This window comes from Physella acuta, unplaced genomic scaffold (genome assembly GCF_028476545.2).
Source record: "Physella acuta isolate Inbredline_101_S28 unplaced genomic scaffold, ASM2847654v3 ptg000874l, whole genome shotgun sequence".
In the NCBI taxonomy this organism is placed as follows: Eukaryota; Metazoa; Mollusca; class Gastropoda; family Physidae; genus Physella; species Physella acuta.
The window spans coordinates 89,949-109,648 of record NW_026732391.1 but is presented as its reverse complement, the minus strand read 5'-3'; the positions used below and the strand labels follow the sequence as shown (position 1 = coordinate 109,648).

The window sequence follows — 19,700 nt, the reverse complement described above, 5'->3', positions numbered from 1 at the left end:
TATTGAAATCTGCAACTACATGATTCATGGAAATGCGTTACCGCCTTGTATTGGTATAGGTGAAGACTAATACTAAAATAGAAATTAGAAAAGGTGAGATTGGAAAGAACAGTATATCAAGTGATTATTTGAAAGAATTGTAGATCTATATCGGATTTGTTGATTATCGATACAGAGCTTGAGTCTAAGCTTTATTTATCGGGATGCAACGGTGTTATTTGGCGGTTTTCAGCAATTAGAGTTTCCATAGTTATTACTAAAATGAGTCAGAAAAAAAAATCGAAAATACACTTTTGAAGATTATTTATTAGATCTAGACCTCTAGGTATTAGTTACTTATTCTCTAGATCTAGATTTAAATCTAGATAGATCTATAGTATTCTAGTATTAATTTAATACCTATTCAAAGTATTCATTCTAAATTCTAATGATTCTTTTCATTTCATTGTCACTTGACAGGACCAGGACAGTGACATTCTCAAAATCTGATTCAATCAATCATTCAATTGTTTTTAATTTTTTGTTACAAGTAGCCTAACGTTAACAAGTTGTTTTCGCCCTAGATTAAAATAATTTAAAAGTAGGCCTATTATTTCACCATTTACTCTATTGTATAGTATTGTGGGTAAAACTCCATTTTAGCGTATTGTATTCCCCTCTCAATATGCTTAACCAGAGGTTAACGTGAAGCTGCGAATAAAATATGTTAAACTGAAGTTTTACCGTATTGTGGTATTTTAAAGTATTTTATTCTATAGGCCTACAACTTATAGGTTATTGATTTTTATTGGTAATCTATCTTTTTAGGTGCGTAAAATTGGCCAAGGCTAGATTTTAGTAACGTACTTTTATTAAAGCTTTAACAATGAGGCAGCTTACATTACTAGCCTCACCTAAGACCTAAAACAATAGATTACCTTATTAATATTATTATTATATCATTATAATTCTAGTTACTAGTAGGTAGTAATTTTATTAGTTTTAGTGTTGAAGGTATCGGCCGAGTTTGCGGTAAAAACATGACTCGAAATCTCCCATTACTTTCTGATACTGGGTGCACGAGGTTTGGTTTTGCATAGGCCTACTAATAAGTTTTTTTAATTTATGGTAATTAATTAAGTTTAAGGGGGTAGGCTCCAGTAAAAAAACCTTTTCATTGCTAGAGAGCAAGCAATTTTTTCTCTATAGCTTTTTTAAGGTACATCCAAATATGCATTTCCACTAAAAAAAAAAATTGGTAAATATTTTTTGGTAACTATGACAATCATAATGGCGGCCATCTTGAAAATTAACGGTTTAACCTCTTAGTAGGATTTACACCATTCATAAAATATTACATTTTATGTCCAATAGACAATGAATTCATAATCTTCCATATTTTGGGGTACTCAGCTAAAAATTTTAAGTGTAGATCTGCAAACTAATTTCTTATGAATTGTCAAATTTCGGAGATGATAAAAAACAATTTTGAGGAATTTCGGGGCATTAAAACCTATTTCACTAAGTAATTTTAGAATCCTAGTTTAGTAGTTTTTTTACTTCATCTTCAGTAGCCATCTCATCACTGTCACATCCTCATTCAGCAATTCACTGGCCTCACTCTTGAATACTCATGATGGTGGAACTCATGACATCCCTACCTTTCAGAATAAAAGGCAAATCATAATGTTAAAGACAAGCTTGAATGTAAAGGTCATCAACATCCTTATTATATTGATAGAAGTATACAGCAGTTATGGAGCTGTTTCTGGCAACAATCTATTGCTAGAGCCACCCAATGGACCTAATAGATCTCCTGAGGAGGAGAAGAGTGAGTGATGAGTCCTTGAATCTTTCAAAATGTTTTTTTTTATTTCTTTAATTTTGAAGTTGTATACTTATACACATGCTATAAATTAGGATAATATAGCATGTGTTTGCATGAAGAGAGCATGCCAACTAAATCAATTGTGTCAATGTAAATAGTATGGGGTCTGGAGGACTAATCTTATAAAGTAGCTTATCAATGGAGCTGGGAGGGGGGTTGCTTATTACACAGAATTAATTTTCTACCAATTTTTAGATTCTAGAACATTTTAAAGATTTCTGTTTAAAAACATATATAATCGTGCCTATTTATAAGTACACCACAAATTTTACTAACTGAATATCAGTAAACTAGTTTTGGGTACGAGTAGTTAAAAAATCAGTAATTCAAGCTTACAAATAACAGATTAATTGAGGGACAGCATTATTTTCCAATAACTGTTTTGGTTTTGAAATACATAGCTTGAGCTTTTAATAAGTATCTAAACTCCTACCCCAACAGAAGAACAGACTTTTGAATACATGGTACTTACAATCCCCCCTCTCTCTCTCCTCCCCCCCCCCCCCCACTACTCATTTATTATTGGTAGTACTGAACTCATTCAAGTGAATCTGCAAAGAAACCAACCTTATGGTAGTTATTTTTTGTTGGCCATTATAAGAAGGCGGATAAATTTTGGCCAAAAACTCAACAGCTTTTATAAGGATTTGTTTAATGATCATTAGAACATTTGGTAAAATTTTTGGTAGCACCACTGAATGTTTCTACAAGTCGGGACAAGAAAGAGCATTTTTTATTATCTAATGCTTAAAGTATCTGATGTCAAAATTAACCCTTAAAGGCTGAGTTAACTTTTGAATGATTTAGAATGGAATTATTTCATCATCCTTGTTATATAGTGGCCAACATTCATCATCCTTGTTATATAGTGGCCAACACTCATTATCCTTGTTAAATGGCCAATATTCCTGATCCTTGTTATATGGCCAATATTCCTGATCCTTGTTATAGGGGCCAATATTCCTGGTCCTTGTTATAATGTTTAAACTTTGTTATTAGTTTGGTGCACAGCAGAACAGGTGCATCTGAGCTTTGGCAGCTCAGTGTCAGAGATGACAGTGATGTGGTCCACTAGAGGAGACTGCAGCATGCTGGTCCAGTACGCCCCACACCCCTGGAACCTCAACCACGCAGCAGAGGGGATGAGTGTTGAACTTGCAGATGCTGAGTTCAATAGTTTCAAGTTCATTCACAGAGCAGAACTAAAGGTCTGTAGTTTTGTTTGAAGTCGTTTTTTTTAAAGTAGCTTTTGTTTAAGTAACTATTTAATCAGTAATTATTCTAATTATTTTCCTTTATTAATGAAACAGTTATTTAACAGCTATTTTAATTTTCTCTATGGTTTGTTACTAATGGCCTGTTGAACATTTTCCCCTATAGGACCTGTTACCATCAACAACGTACTACTTTCGTCCAATGACCACAAGTAATGTCGGAGCTGGTCCCTTGTATTTTCTGACACCAGCTGCACCAAATGTGGTAGGTGCTACAAGTTTTTTTATAATGCACTCCAGCATTTGCTTTAAGTCTACTCAAACATCCTAATCTGAGTATCCTAATCTAGATGTGACAAGTTTACATATAAAATAATATGACATGTTTTTCAGACAAATCCAGTCAACTTTCTGATCTCAAGTCACCTGGATACCACTGGATCCATGAAGCCTATTGTAGATGAAGCTCTGTCTGGCAAATATGCAGCTTTGCTATACAATGGTGAACTAGAAAGCCAGTTACACCCAACTGCCATGGAAAAAGCTGAGGAGACTTTTCTTTCCCAACTCTCACAAGTGACAGCTTATCTACCCATGTTGACAGCTCCAGACAAAAAAGGTATTTGAGGTGTTTTTTAAAATTCAAGTTATTTTATAAATTTGGGACTTACTTGTTGTAAAAAAAAAATTACAGCTTGATAACAGGAGAATGTATACTGTTTGGTTCAAAGACATCAAAGTTAAGTACTTTACTTAGTTCAATAAGTAAAAATTAGTGTAAATGCACATCACTTAGTTACTGTCCTGTATGAATGTGGCCATATGAATGTTGCCATTACTGTCCTGTATGAATGTTGCCATTACTGTCCTGTATGAATGTTGCCATTACTGTCCTGCATGACTGTTGCCATTACTGTCCTGTATGAATGTTACCATTACTGTCCTGTATGAATGTTGCCATTACTGTCCTGCATGACTGTTGCCATTACTGTCCTGTATGAATGTTGCCATTACTGTCCTGCATGACTGTTGCCATTACTGTCCTGTATGAATGTTGCCATTACTGTCCTGTATGAATGTTGCCATTACTGTCCTGCATGACTGTTGCCATTACTGTCCTGTATGAATGTTGCCATTACTGTCCTGTATGAATGTTGCCATTACTGTCCTGCATGACTGTTGCCATTACTGTCCTGTATGAATGTTGCCATTACTGTCCTGTATGAATGTTGCCATATGAATGTTGCCATTACTGTCCTGTATAAATGTTGCCATATGAATGTTGCCATTACTGTCCTGTATGAATGTTGCCATTACTGTCCTGTATGAATGTTGCCATTACTGTTCTGTATGAATGTTGCCATTACTGTCCTGCATGACTGTTGCCATTACTGTCCTGTATGAATGTTGCCATTACTGTCCTGTATGAATGTTGCCATATGAATGTTGCCATTACTGTCCTGTATGAATGTCGCCATAACTGTCCTGTATGAATGTTGCCATTACTGTTCTGTATGAATGTTGCCATTACTGTCCTGTATGAATGTCACTATATGAATGTTGCCATTAATGTCCTGCATGAATCTGCTAATGACAGGTCCAACTACTGAAGGGGAAGATGGGCTTTACCTGTACCGGAACATTTTTTCTATGCCTGGAACTGATTGGCCAACACCTGCAGATAAATTGTGGTACAGCATCGACATCGGATCCGTTCATCTTGTCAGGTGAGGACATCTGTCAATACATGGATGAATGGATGTAAATCTGTTAATACATCAGTGGACTCATGGTTTAAGTTACATAGTTCATATCTAGCACCTTCACAATTGTGCTCAAGTTTGCTTATCTGACGTAGTGTCATTTTTTTTTAGTTTCACAAAACAAAAATAATTCACTTATAGAAGTGCAAAATAAATTTTCTGTGTATAAGTAAAGTTTATGTCAGTATGTTAGTATTGTGTCTAACTTATGTTTGTACAAGGCATACAGCCTTGCTTCATTTGAGAATTTGAATGATTAATTCATTGGTGATTACCTGTTGTGTGGAATGTTTAAGTTTAAACAGTAATTTCTTGTTAAAGGATTGCTGGTGAATATGCACAAACTTATTACTCGCAAGGTAATTAAAACAACAGAGGCATTCTTTACAGTATAACTCAAAGATTATATTTAATTAAATTTTGAAGTTCATTTCTACAATTTAATTAGGATAAATACCTTAATGTATAATGAAATTCTTAAAATGACATTGTCATTTTATGTTTTTGAAAAATAATTAGAAAGTTACCTCCCTTCTAAATAGACAGAATGACGTAGTCTTTCTTTTTTTCACAAACAATTGCTATGCTTATATAAGAAAATATGGCATCTGGACAAATCTAAAGCCCCTAAGGGTTTCTGACTATCAAAAACTCTCCAGGGTCTGTCTACGACCTCTCAAAATATCAAGGGGTGGGTGGGATAGTTCGGCAGTAGGTTTTATCGATATATTGCTCAAATAAGGATAATTTCACTCGCTGTCATTTTTTCGATTCTTCGAGGGCTAAGAGTCTGACCATGTCAGACTTGACCTGTACTGCCCATGTCAGACTTGACCTGTACTGCCTATGTCAGACTTGACCTGTACTGCCCATGTCAGACTTGACCTGTACTGCCCATGTCAGACTTGACCTGTACTGCCCATGTCAGACTTGACCTGTACTGCCCATGTCAGACTTGACCTGTACTGCCTCTATGCCAGACTTGACCTGTACTGCCCATGTCAGACTTGACCTGTACTGCCTCTATGCCAGACTTGACCTGTACTGCCCATGTCAGACTTGACCTGTACTGCCTCTATGCCAGACTTGACCTGTACTGCCCATGTCAGACTTGACCTGTACTGCCCATGTCAGGCTTGACCTGTACTGCCTCTATGCCAGACTTGACCTGTACTGCCTCTATGCCAGACTTGACCTGTACTGCCCATGTCAGACTTGACCTGTACTGCCCATGTCAGGCTTGACCTGTACTGCCCATGTCAGACTTGACCTGTACTGCCTCTATGCCAGACTTGACCTGTACTGCCCATGTCAGACCTGACCTGTACTGCCCATGTCAGACTTGACCTGTACTGCCTCTATGCCAGACTTGACCTGTACTGCCCATGTCAGACTTGACCTGTACTGCCTCTATGCCAGACTTGACCTGTACTGCCTCTATGCCAGACTTGACCTGTACTGCCCATGTCAGACCTGACCTGTACTGCCCATGTCAGACTTGACCTGTACTGCCTCTATGCCAAACTTGACCTGTACTGCCCATGCCAGACTTGACCTGTACTGCCTCTATGCCAGACTTGACCTGTACTGCCCATGTCAGACTTGACCTGTACTGCCTCTGTGCCAGACTTGACCTGTACTGCCCATGTCAGACTTGACCTGTACTGCCCATGTCAGACTTGACCTGTACTGCCCATGCCAGACTTGACCTGTACTGCCTCTATGCCAGACTTGACCTGTACTGCCCATGTCAGACTTGACCTGTACTGCCTCTATGCCAGACATGACCTGTACTGCCCATGTCAGACTTGACCTGTACTGCCCATGTCAGGCTTGACCTGTACTGCCTCTATGCCAGACTTGACCTGTACTGCCCATGTCAGACTTGACCTGTACTGCCTCTGTGCCAGACTTGACCTGTACTGCCCATGTCAGACTTGACCTGTACTGCCCATGTCAGACTTGACCTGTACTGCCCATGCCAGACTTGACCTGTACTGCCCATGTCAGACTTGACCTTTACTGCCTCTATGCCAGACATGACCTGTACTGCCCATGTCAGACTTGACCTGTACTGCCCATGTCAGGCTTGACCTGTACTGCCTCTATGCCAGACTTGACCTGTACTGCCCATGTCAGACTTGACCTGTACTGCCTCTATGCCAGACTTGACCTGTACTGCCCATGTCAGACTTGACCTGTACTGCCTCTATGCCAGACTTGACCTGTACTGCCCATGTCAGACTTGACCTGTACTGCCCATGTCAGACTTGACCTGTACTGCCCATGTCAGACTTGACCTGTACTGCCCATGTCAGACTTGACCTGTACTGCCCATGTCAGACTTGACCTGTACTGCCCATGTCAGACTTGACCTGTACTGCCTCTATGCCAGACATGACCTGTACTGCCCATGTCAGACTTGACCTGTACTGCCCATGTCAGGCTTGACCTGTACTGCCTCTATGCCAGACTTGACCTGTACTGCCCATGTCAGACTTGACCTGTACTGCCTCTATGCCAGACTTGACCTGTACTGCCCATGTCAGACTTGACCTGTACTGCCTCTATGCCAGACTTGACCTGTACTGCCCATGTCAGACTTGACCTGTACTGCCCATGTCAGACTTGACCTGTACTGCCCATGTCAGACTTGACCTGTACTGCCCATGTCAGACTTGACCTGTACTGCCCATGTCAGACTTGACCTGTACTGCCCATGTCAGACTTGACCTGTACTGCCTCTATGCCAGACTTGACCTGTACTGCCCATGTCAGACTTGACCTGTACTGCCCATGTCAGACTTGACCTGTACTGCCCATGTCAGACTTGACCTGTACTGCCCATGCCTGACTTGACCTGTACTGCCCATGCCAGACTTGACCTGTACTAGCGCCCAGGAAAACCAACTATTTTGTTTACTTCTAACACAGCTACTCCACTGAAATGTTGTTTGAGGCAGACAACAGAAGAGCCAAGCTGCAACAAGAGTGGCTGGTGAAAGATTTGATGCAGGTCAACAAGAACAGGGAAGCAACTCCATGGGTTATAGCCCTTGGCAGCCATCCCATGTACTGTTCTTATGGCGTTGCAGACACTGATGACTGTGCCCAAAACACTTCTAAAGTCAAACATGGGTAACTATTTTAATTAAAAGTAAAGTTCCCTTTCAAACCTGACAGTCTATGGGGCAAATGAAGTAGAGTTCACTTGTTTCTGTGACCTCGGCATATGAAGAGATAATGTGGTCAGCACTATGCCCAGCCGCCTTTACTCTCCCTAACTTAGGTACCCATCAGAGTTGTGTGGACTCAGGGACGGTCTACTGACTTGAACCCGGATTCGAACTCGAGACTTACAGGTTAGCAGTCCAGCTCTGTACCGCTAGACCACTCAGTCCCATACTATTTTAATTACTGTGCTGAAATTTTTTCCCTCAACTTACTGACTTCAATTGAATTGTATTTTGTCCAGCTTTTCTATTCTCTGCAATGATCTCCCCTTTCTATTCTCTGCAATGATCTCCCCTTTCCATTCTCTGCAATGATCTCCCCTTTCCATTCTCTGCAATGATCTCCCCTTTCTGCCAGGCTGGAGGACATCTTCTACCACTTTGGTGTGGACCTGGTGGTAGAGTCCCGCCACAGTTTCTATGAGAGGACATGGCCCCAGTACAAAGGTGTGCTCCTCAACACCAGCTATGTGCAGCCCAGGGCACCCATACAGGTTGTCATTGGATACAACCCCACCCCCAAAGTCAGGGATGAGAATACCACCTCAGCCCCACCCACAGCAGGTAAATTTTTTTTTTACTTGCTAGGGAATTTTTTTTGTACAGTTTGCACATATCATTGTGCTTTGCAGCTATTACTGAACCATTATGTTATTCATCAAGTCAGTTTTAGCACAATGACCTTATACCCCTTATATAAGTAAGGGCATATGTAAAAGTAGAGTTGTTTACAATTGAAATATTGTTTATAATATTTCTATTTTTAAAACAAACATCCTACAGCTGAATGGTCAGCTTTCCACCTCAGTGAGCCAACCAACATGAGCTACGCTAGGCTGTCTGTCATCAATGCTAGCCATCTGCGCTGGGAACTGGTGTCTGACCAGTCTGTGCTGGACACTTTCTGGCTCATACAGGACAACCACGGCAACTTTAGGTCAGATTTTTTTACTTGTTTGTTTAGGGCAACTTTAGGTCAGATTTTTTTACTTGTAGGTCAACCACGGCAACTTTAGGTCAGATTTTTTTTTTTTAGGTCAACTGGCAACTTTAGGTCATTTTTAGTTGTAGCCAATGTTTGAATGATTTAGCTGTAGCCAATGTGTGAATGATTTAGTTGTAGCCATAGTGTGAATGATTGAGCTGTAGCCATAGTGTGAATGATTTAGCTGTAGCCAATGTGTGAATGATTTAGCTGTAGCCAGTGTGTGAATGATTTAGCTGTAGCCATAGTGTGAATGATTGAGTTGTAGCCATAGTGTGAATGATTTAGCTGTAGCCATAGTGTGAATGATTTAGCTGTAGCCATAGTGTAAATAATTTAGCTATAGCCATAGTGTGAATGATTTAGCTGTAGCCATAGTGTGAATGATTTAGCTGTAGCCGTAATGCGAATGATTTAGCTGTAGCCATTGCGTGAATGATTTAGCTGTAGCCATTGCGTGAATGATATAGCTGTAGCCAATGTTTGAATGATTTAGCTGTAGTCAATGTGTGAATGATTTAGCTGAAGCCAATGTGTGAATGATTTAGCTGTAGCCATAGTGTGAATGATTTAGCTGTAGCCAATGTGTTGAATGATTTCAGCCTAGCCAGTGTGTTGAATGATTTAGCTGTAGCCAGTGTGTTGAATGATTTAGCTGTAGCCATAGTATGAATGATTTAGCTGTAGCCATAGTGTGAATGATTTAGCTATAGCCAATGTATTGAATGATTTAGCTGTAGCCAGTGTGTGAATGATTTAGCTGTAGCCAATGTGTTGAATGATTTAGCTGTAGCCAATGTGTTGAATGATTTAGCTGTAGCCAATGTGTTGAATGATTTAGCTGTAGCCAATGTGTTGAATGATTTAGCTGTAGCCAATGTGTTGAATGATTTCAGCCTAGCCATAGTGTGAATGATTTAGCTGTAGCCAATGTGTTGAATGATTTCAGCCTAGCCAGTGTGTGAATGATTTAGCTGTAGCCAATGTGTTGAATGATTTCAGCCTAGCCAGTGTGTGATTGTGTGAGCTGTAGCCAATGTGTGAATGATTTAGCTGTAGCCATAGTGTGAATGATTTAGCTGTAGCCAATGTGTTGAATGATTTCAGCCTAGCCATAGTGTGAATGATTTAGCTGTAGCCAATGTGTTGAATGATTTCAGCCTAGCCATAGTGTGAATGATTTAGCTGTAGCCAATGTGTTGAATGATTTCAGCCTAGCCAGTGTGTGATTGTGTGAGCTGTAGCCAATGTGTTGAATGATTTCAGCCTAGCCATAGTGTGAATGATTTAGCTGTAGCCAATGTGTTGAATGATTTAGCGGTAGCCATAGTGTGAATGATTTAGCTGTAGCCAATGTGTTGAATGATTTAGCTGTAGCCATAGTGTGAATGATTTAGCTGTAGCCAATGTGTTGAATGATTTCAGCCTAGCCATAGTGTGAATGATTTAGCTGTAGCCAATGTGTTGAATGATTTAGCTGTAGCCAATGTGTTGAATGATTTAGCTGTAGCCAATGTGTTGAATGATTTAGCTGTAGCCAATGTGTTGAATGATTTAGCTGTAGCCAATGTGTTGAATGATTTAGCTGTAGCCATGTGTTGAATGATTTCAGCCTCGCCAGCCTCCCCCACAACATCAGCCACCAGATTAACCAGACCATCCTGGCCCTGGGGGGCAAGCCTGGCACGTACGACTTCATCAGCGGCAGCTCAGGTGACCCGCAGGAGGTGGAGGGCTGGTCCCAGTACTCTCTGTGGCTGGGCTTGGCCGTGCTTGCCGCAGTTGTCTTCCTGGTGCTGGGGGCGCTCATGCTCAGGTCATGCATTAGAAAGAAACGTGCCAGGGGCGGGCGTCGGTGGAGGGACGTTGACCGAGACTCCAGCGGCAGTGGCAATTTCTACTCTGTGGGCTCCGACTCTGACTCTGATGACAATGATTTTGAGATCGACGTCTATGACAAGGCCAGTAAACAGAGCTCTAAGCTGCTCACATCCTACTAGTGTAGCCTGGAGATGTGCACATACAAAGACATGCATACTTCATTTCTTTTCCTGAGTTCATTGACCTTTTGTCTTTCTACACCAAGTAGTTGGAGTGGGTAGGTTTTTGTGTGTTTTGTTGGGCCCTTAAGGATGTGGGTGGCTTTTGTGAAGATATTTTTGTTTCGCTCACTGAGATCTGTTGCTTGAATCTCAGTGCTTATAAATGACAACTTTGACTTTCCCGTGTCAACATTTTATGCTGGTGCTACATTTATCATTGAACACTTAGCAAGATATCTGATAGTTCACTGGATGGTTTCAGATGTATTTGGTCTAAAACTTTGATGCTTCAGAGTTCAGTAAAAACAGCTGATGTTAGCACAATGATGTTGGCACAATGTCGCTGATGTTATCAAATTTGGAACACAATTCATTTAGTTGTCTTGTTAGTACAGTACAACTCTTTCAGCTGTTGGCCATTTTTAGATCTAGAGGCCTGAAAAACAGTTTTAAATCTAAAGCTTTGAAAGGCAAGATTAATTTAAGCCAGCACATAAAACATAATGCCATGTTTTCTTAAATTATCATCACTTTTTTAATACCTCTTATAATTCATTTTGATATTGTATAATCATTAATTATCTAATATCAGCATTAATTATATTATTTTTCTTGTTTAATATCTGACACCATAACTTAAAATGAAAGTTTTTAAAAAGCTAAGTGTTGTTGTATATCTGTGGTTTTTTGCTAACGTCCCGATGAAATTGGGTTTTTTAACTATTTTTGTACATGCTGTTTTTTTGCATTTTCACAAATGTGCAACTCTTGCATATTTCTAGGTTTGTTTTTATTGAAACTTTCTGTACAAAGATTTCTTGTGATTGTTACTAAAATGTCACAGGGTTATCGTCACTAAAATGTCACAGGGTTTATGTCACTAAAATGACACATGGTTTATGTCACTAAAATGACACAGGGTTTATGTCACTAAAATGTCACAGGGTTTATGTCACTAAAATGTCACAGGGTTAACATCACTAAAATGTCACAGGGTTTATGTCACTAAAATGTCACAGGGTTTATGTCACTAAAATGACACAGGGTTAACATCACTAAAATGTCACAGGGTTATCGTCACTAAAATGACACAGGGTTTATGTCACTAAAATGTCACAGGGTTTATGTCACTAAAATGTCACAGGGTTAACATCACTAAAATGTCACAGGTTTATGTCACTAAAATGTCACAGGGTTTATGTCACTAAAATGTCACAGGGTTAACATCACTAAAATGTCACAGGTTTATGTCACTAAAATGTCACAGGGTTTATGTCACTAAAATATCACAGGGTCCGTTCAATTTGTCACCCACTGATGTTACTGCAGAACTCTGTACAGACAGCAGGTAGTGCAAGCACCCTGTCAGGTTTGTTGTGGCAGGTTTGTTGTGGCAGGTTTGTTGTGGCAGGTTTGTTGTGGCAGGTTTGTTGTGGCAGGTTGTCCTGGCAGGTTTGTTGTGGCAGGTTTGTTGTGGCAGGTCATCCTGGCAGGTTTGTTGTGGCAGATTGTCCTGGCAGGTTTGTTGTGGCAGCGCCTCGATCATGGCCGACAGCGCGTCTCTTCCTGTCCCAGTGTTTTCTTAGCAAGTTCAGACTTGCGATAAATATCCTGAAGGTTATCTTGTCACATTCAAATAAGTGTCACATTCAAATAAGTGTCACATTCAAATAAGTGTCACATTCAAATAAGTGCTGTTTACAGCAAGTTGCAATGTTTACTCTGTACATTCAGAGTTTTGTGAAAATCAACTCATTTATCATTCTAGTCATGTTATATGGGAGCCATGGTTCATGATATAGGGGCTCATGATATAGGGGAGCCATGGTTCATGATATAGGGGCTCATGATATAGGGGAGCCATGGTTCATGATATAGGGGCTCATGATATATGGGAGCCATGGTTCATGATATAGGGGCTCATGATATAGGGGAGCCATGGTTCATGATATAGGGGCTCATGATATATGGGAGCCATGGTTCATGATATAGGGGCTCATGATATAGGGGAGCCATGGCTCCAGTTGTAAGGGGAACAATGGCTCACATTTTTGGCTCACCACACCTGTCAATTTTTTCTTTAGTCACATGGCACAGACTTGTGTCTTGCTGTCGTTGTCAGTCACATGGCACAGACGTGTGTCTTGCTGTCGTTGTCAAAGACGTGTTTTTTTTTCCTGATCTAGAATAAAAGTTAAAAACAAAAGACTCTTCTATCCCTCCCAACCATTAGTTCATGTAAGTTAGCCTCACGTTCTCATGTAAGTTAGCCTAACGTTCTAAACATTTATTCCATTGAAATTCAGTATCAGGTCATTTTTTATTTTATCCCATCCTGTGTTTGATTTCATTTTTTTTTTATTTGTAAAAATATTTGGATGCTATTTATTAAAACAAAGTATGTAGATATTATCCATGTAATGTTACATTTGTAGAATGTATTTGGTTTGACACAATTATTTTTTTTCAAATATTTATACTACTTGAGAGCCACAAGTATAATTATGTCATGTTTGGTTAAGCATGGCTTATGCTTGGTTAAGCATGGTTTGTCATGCTGATTAATTTAAAATTTTCTAATGTTAATTCACTGGTGTACTTAAAGTAAATTATGTTATTGTTTACATTGCTTACTTTGTAATATTTATAGTAAAATCTTGTAGTATTGATGTCACATGACTATGAAGTGTCATGTGGCTAGTCATGTGATGTTCTCCTGTGTGCACAGAGGCCAAAGTTTCGCCAGTCCTGGTCCCCAGTGAGACCCCACCAGTTACCTGTACACTATTTCAGTCAAATGATGCATCAGTGAGACCCCACTAGTTACCTGTACACTATTTCAGTCAAATGATGCATCAGTGAGACCCCACTAGTTACCTGTACACTATTTCAGTCAAATGATGCATCAGTGAGACCCCACTAGTTACCTGTACACTATTTCAGTCAAATGATGCATCAGTGAGACCGCACCAGTTACCTGTACACTATTTCACTCAAATGATGCATTTCTATTGGAATGCAGGCCTGCTTTTTTATTAGCATTTTTAACTTGGGATTTTTGAAGCAGTCCATTTTTGAGTTAATTTACAAACAACACAAAGGCTTCTGTTTTGATCTAGAAAAAAATGGCTGTTGTGAATCTTCCAGGGAAATCAAGACAAATAAATGCAATATTGTGAGGCTGAAGCTCTTCAATATGGAGATAAAAATACCAAAGTTGATTGAAGTCCAATGTTTTTTTTTATCTAGTTGGTTTTGTGCTGGCAAATATCTGGCTCTGTTGGTAGCCCCAACATTTTTAATATCAGTTGTCAGTTAAAACATTCCAATGTAGCTGTGAACTTTGAACTTTTTTCTTCAAACAAATTTTACTTGTAGAAAAAGCCTTTTGAGTTTTCTGTACATAATCATAAATTATTTGCGTTTGTCCTTGCTTAACCTCAAGCCTGGGATTAAAGGCTGCAACTGATGACAGTATCAAGTATGCTTGACAATCTTCTCAACTTACCAGACAAGAAAACTTGACAATCTTCTCAACTTACCAGACAAGAAAACTTGACAATCTTCTCAACTTACCAGACAAGAAAACTTGACAATCTTCTCAACTTACCAGACAAGAAAACTTGACAATCTTCTCAACTTACCAGACAAGAAAACTTGACAATCTTCTCAACTTACCAGACAAGAAAACTTGACAATCTTCTCAACTTACCAGACAAGAAAACTTGACAATCTTCTCAACTTACCAGACAAGAAAACTTGACAATCTTCTCAACTTACCAGACAAGAAAACTTGACAATCTTCTCAACTTACCAGACAAGAAAACTTGACAATCTTCTCAACTTACCAGACAAGAAAACTTGACAATCTTCTCAACTTACCAGACAAGAAAACTTGACAATCTTCTCAACTTACCAGACAAGAAAACTTGACAATCTTCTCAACTTACCAGACAAGAAAACTTGACAATCTTCTCAACTTACCAGACAAGAAAACTTGACAATCTTCTCAACTTACCAGACAAGAAAACTTGACAATCTTCTCAACTTACCAGACAAGAAAACTTGACAATCTTCTAACCTCAACTGACTAGAAAAGAAAACTTGACAATCTTTTGAATCAGCTGGCTAGACTGCAAAACTTGACAAATTTGAAACACACCCTGACACCTATTTGGTAGGTTTACAAAGAATTCCATGCTGCCATAATATCCTGTGAGATTATTTATAAATGGATGTTTATATTTGCATTCATCATGTTCACTTTGTTTCTTGAATTTACCATGCAACTTAATGTTTGCTTGTATTCACATATGGCTGTGTATGTGTTCAACTTGTATTTCGTCTGATTGTATTAAATACATAAACTTAAACAATCTATTCATCATGTTTACTTTCTTGACAAATTGTATTACACTTAACCATGTTGTCTGTGTGCGTGTAAGTTAACTCGATAACATGGGTATTGTTTCAGTTTGATTAATTTCATAAATAACTATTGTATCTGATTTCTAGTTTTCTTTCAAGTTTTGGGCGTTTTCTTATAACCGGAAGTGGTACTTACTCCACTTCATTTCTCAAAAGCCAATAACTTGAGTACCGTTTCAGTTAGATGGACGAAATTTCACTTGTAAATATTTGATTGTGGGTGTAGACTTCTATCTACTTTTCAAACAATTTCCAGTCACCGGAAATGTATTTTATTTCTGCGGCAACATGATCAATTGCTTACTGTTTCAGTTAGGTCGACGAACTTTCATATAAAAGTAAAAGATCTTATTTAAATTTAATTTATTTTTCTTACCAGATCTGAAAATGGTACTTCACTCTATTGTAGGGTTTTAATACAGGGAACCAACTAAACCACGCCTATAGCCACATGTACAGCAGGTCTTAATGAACCAGAGCATCAATCTGTTGCCACATTCCCCCCTCCCCCCACATTTTTATACGTTTTCAAGAATAAAATCTGAATTAAACTTTAAAAGCTCAAAATGTTAGTGTCTGTGCGTGTGTTCGGTTCCTTCAGTGGTCGACCATCTTTGTTTCCTCCCCACCCCTAGAGTAACCAATCTCTACCCAGACCTCCCCACCCCTAGAGTAACCAATCTCTACCCAGACCTCCCCACCCCTAGAGTAACCAATCTCTACCCAGACCGCCTCACTGGATTGTCTACCATTTAAAAGAGTAGCGGGTCGTGGAGTTTTTAAAAAAAACTAATTTTAAATTGGAATTTTTTCAGCCCCAGAATCCCGTGAAAATCGAGTTATTCCCCGCCTCAGAAGACTCGATTAATCTTATGAGACGTGGAAAACTGGCGGCATTTCTTTCCAGAGGTATAACAGGCGGGTATATTGTAGGGGCATTTATTCCCAGAGGTATAAAACAGGCGGGTATATTGTAGGGGCATTTATTCCCAGAGGTATAACAGGCGGGTATATTGTAGGGGCATTTATTCCCAGAGGTCTAATAGGCGGGTATAATATTGTAGGGGCATTTATTCCCAGAGGTATAACAGGCGGGTATATTGTAGGGGCATTTATTCCCAGAGGTATAACAGGCGGGTATATTGTAGGGGCATTTATTCCCAGAGGTATAACAGGCGGGTATATTGTAGGGGCATTTATTCCCAGAGGTATAACAGGCGGGTATATTGTAGGGGCATTTATTCCCAGAGGTATAACAGGCGGGTATAATATTGTAGGGGCATTTATTCCCAGAGGTATAACAGGCGGGTATATTGTAGGGGCATTTATTCCCAGAGGTATAACAGGCGGGTATAATATTGTAGGGGCATTTATTCCCAGAGGTATAAAATGCGGGTATATTGTAGGGGCATTTATTCTCAGAGGTATAACAGGCGGGTATATTGTAGGGGCATTTATTCTCAGAGGTATAAAATGCGGGTATTTTGTAGGGGCATTTATTCTCAGAGGTATAACAGGCGAGATTATTTTAGGGGTATTTCTTCCCAGAGATATAAAAAGCGGGTATATTGTAAGGACAAAGCCGGACGCTTCTAGTTGTTTTTTTTTTCCAGTGAGTTAAGGTGTAGGTGTAGTGTGTCTGTGTGTTTACGTGCAGTGTGTGTTTCTAAGTGTAGTGCGTCTATATAAAATGTAGTTCTGTGTGTGTCTACGTGTAGTCTGTATCTAGGTGTAATATAGTGTGTGTCTGTTTCTACGTTTGTGTTTGTAGTGTGTCTATGCAGTTTGTGTTTACGTGTGTGTCTATATGTAGTGTCTCTACGTGTATTGTGTGTGTATTGTATGTGTCTATATGTACTGTCACTACGTGTATAGTGTTGTGTGACTATATGTAATGTCTCTTCGTGTATTGTGTGTGTATTGTATGTCTTTATGTACTGTCACTACGTGTATTGTGTTATGTGTGTGTGTAGTGTGTCCAATCAGATTAACCCCACACATATTGAAATAGGTCGGGATAAACAGTAAACTAGCCAGTGAGTCAGCTGTAATCAATAGGGCCTGGCTTGCACGTGCACATGTAATTAAAGTACTCACGTCTTTGTCAAGTTTAATAACGCCGTGGACGCTGGGACATAACACCTGTGACCTTGACCGGGTCGGCCGTGGGACAGACAGAACCAGATCTGTGTGACAGCGGTCCCAGATACTTTAATTGACGCCCCACGCCACGATATTGCTTTCAGTAGCACGGCGCATTTTTCGTGCTGTCAGTAGCACGGCGCATTTATTGGTTTCAGTAGCACGGCGCATTTATTGGTTTCAGTAGCATGGCACATTTTTCGTGATGTCAGTAGCACGGCTTATTGGTTTCAGTATCAGCTCTAGCGACTGATCACAAAACGGATCTGTCATCAATGAGAAGAATGCTCTTAGACGTGGAGTAATTTTTTTTCTCTCAACTTTACACTTTGATTGGAGAGAAACTTTCCTAGAGATCTATTTATTGTTATTAGTCGATTGTAGGAAAAAATTCACAGAAAAAAAGCCACAGGAAAAGTCACAAATGTGTATTGGTATTAAATTTGTCGATACTTTTTTGGATAAAGTAAAGAAAGTGCTTATATTCGTAGGATTAATTAACTGTAATATAGGCCTAAACATTTAGATATATAAACGTTGGTTGTATTTGTAGGGTAATATTTATAACACGTAAAAATATTTAGTCTGAAGTATGTAGGTTTTAATTCCGTTATACATATAACATTTAATATAATGTTCTAACCTACTCAGTTTTTAACATTTTTAAAAAATACTAACTTTGAATTAGCGTGAAATGGGAATAATATGTGCTATCCTCACTTCATCGCAACAATAGTTCAGCCACCTTTACTGCCCACGTTTATCACGCTCATTACATAAAAAAAAAGCCAAGGATCACAACAGAAAGCCGACAAGGTACAAAGGCTGTCATTGACGAAATCGTCAACAAGACACAATGTGTAAGACCGACCAAGGAAAGTCCTACGGCAAAAAACACAAGGATGTGCCTTAAGTTCTTTTATGATTTATTTTTCTAGAGGGTATTGAAATAAATATGGAAAAAAATTATTCGAGGCTGTTGTGTAAATTATGTTCTAGTTTTTTTTTTATTAATAACGGTATAACAGTATAGACCGTAATGCTTTTGAAATTTATAAATAAGTTACTAAAAACACCACACACATTAATAAAAACCCAAAATGTTAAAATTCTCAACATATAAATCAAAATATTTCTAAGAACATTTTTATGACTTTTTTCTAGGACTTTTTTTCCATGACTTTATTTTTAATTCTTTATTTCTGCTACTTTTTTCTCATACAATTTTTCCTTTATGACTTTTTCCCTAGCAAAGTCTGTGATTTTTTTTTTGGTGACTTTTTTTTCTAATAATTTATTTGTGACTTTTTTTTCTGTGACATTTTTTTCTGTGACATGTTTCTGTGACATATTTTTGCTCACCACTTAGTCTGGTAGATTGATCCTGATGACAGCATCTGTGGTATGTCCAAATGACATTCTGTGGTAGGTCCAAATGACATATTCTATGGTAGGTCCAAATGACATTCTATGGTAGGTCCAAATGACATTCTATGGTAGGTCCAAATGACATTCTATGGTACGTCCAAATGACATATGCTATGGTACGTCCAAATGACATTCTATGGTACGTCCAAATGACATATGCTATGGTACGTCCAAATGACATATTTTTATGTCAGTTTTAAAATAGAGTTGCGATTGTTTATGTATGGATAGCAAACAGGTTCAAATAAAGGAGAGTAATGAAAAGCTATTTAATATCAACATGCAACACTATCTAAATGGGTTACAGTTGAGAGATTTATCTATTGGATACTTTAATATCAAGCTATTTAATATCAACATGCAACACTATCTAAATGGGTTAAAGTTGAGAGATTTATCTATTGGATACTTTAAAGATTGAAATAATAAATACATAAAAAGCTTTAATTACAATGCACTAAAAAGAAGAAAATAATACAATTTTTAAATATAAAACAGAGGCGTAGCGAGGGGGGGGGGACATATGTCCCCGGGCGCCGACCTTAGGTGGGGGGGGGGGGGCGCCAAAATGGGTTGGAAAAACAAATTGAAAGCAGTG

At 38.8% G+C, this 19,700-nt stretch overlaps 1 protein-coding gene across 5 annotated transcripts in view; it reads left to right on the top strand.

Annotated features, from left to right (window-relative positions):
* LOC131952456 (acid phosphatase type 7) overlaps window positions 1-15,531 on the top strand; it is a 69,185-nt gene extending 53,654 nt beyond the window's left edge. For 2 of the 5 annotated variants that reach the window (XM_059315120.1, XM_059315119.1), the window contains exons 2-10: window positions 1,648-1,810; window positions 2,867-3,075; window positions 3,248-3,346; window positions 3,475-3,700; window positions 4,679-4,808; window positions 7,779-7,982; window positions 8,436-8,641; window positions 8,861-9,014; window positions 10,675-15,531. In XM_059315120.1, coding sequence (XP_059171103.1) covers window positions 1,666-1,810; window positions 2,867-3,075; window positions 3,248-3,346; window positions 3,475-3,700; window positions 4,679-4,808; window positions 7,779-7,982; window positions 8,436-8,641; window positions 8,861-9,014; window positions 10,675-11,062 — 1,761 coding nt within the window. In that variant the 5' untranslated portion in view covers window positions 1,648-1,665 and the 3' untranslated portion in view covers window positions 11,063-15,531. Of the gene's footprint in view, window positions 1-235; window positions 326-1,647; window positions 1,811-2,866; window positions 3,076-3,247; window positions 3,347-3,474; window positions 3,701-4,678; window positions 4,809-7,778; window positions 7,983-8,435; window positions 8,642-8,860; window positions 9,015-10,674 lie in introns of those variants that run through there. The other 3 variants (XR_009388539.1, XR_009388538.1, XM_059315118.1) reach the window with 3 other exon arrangements.
* The last annotated feature ends 4,169 nt before the right edge of the window (window positions 15,532-19,700 follow it).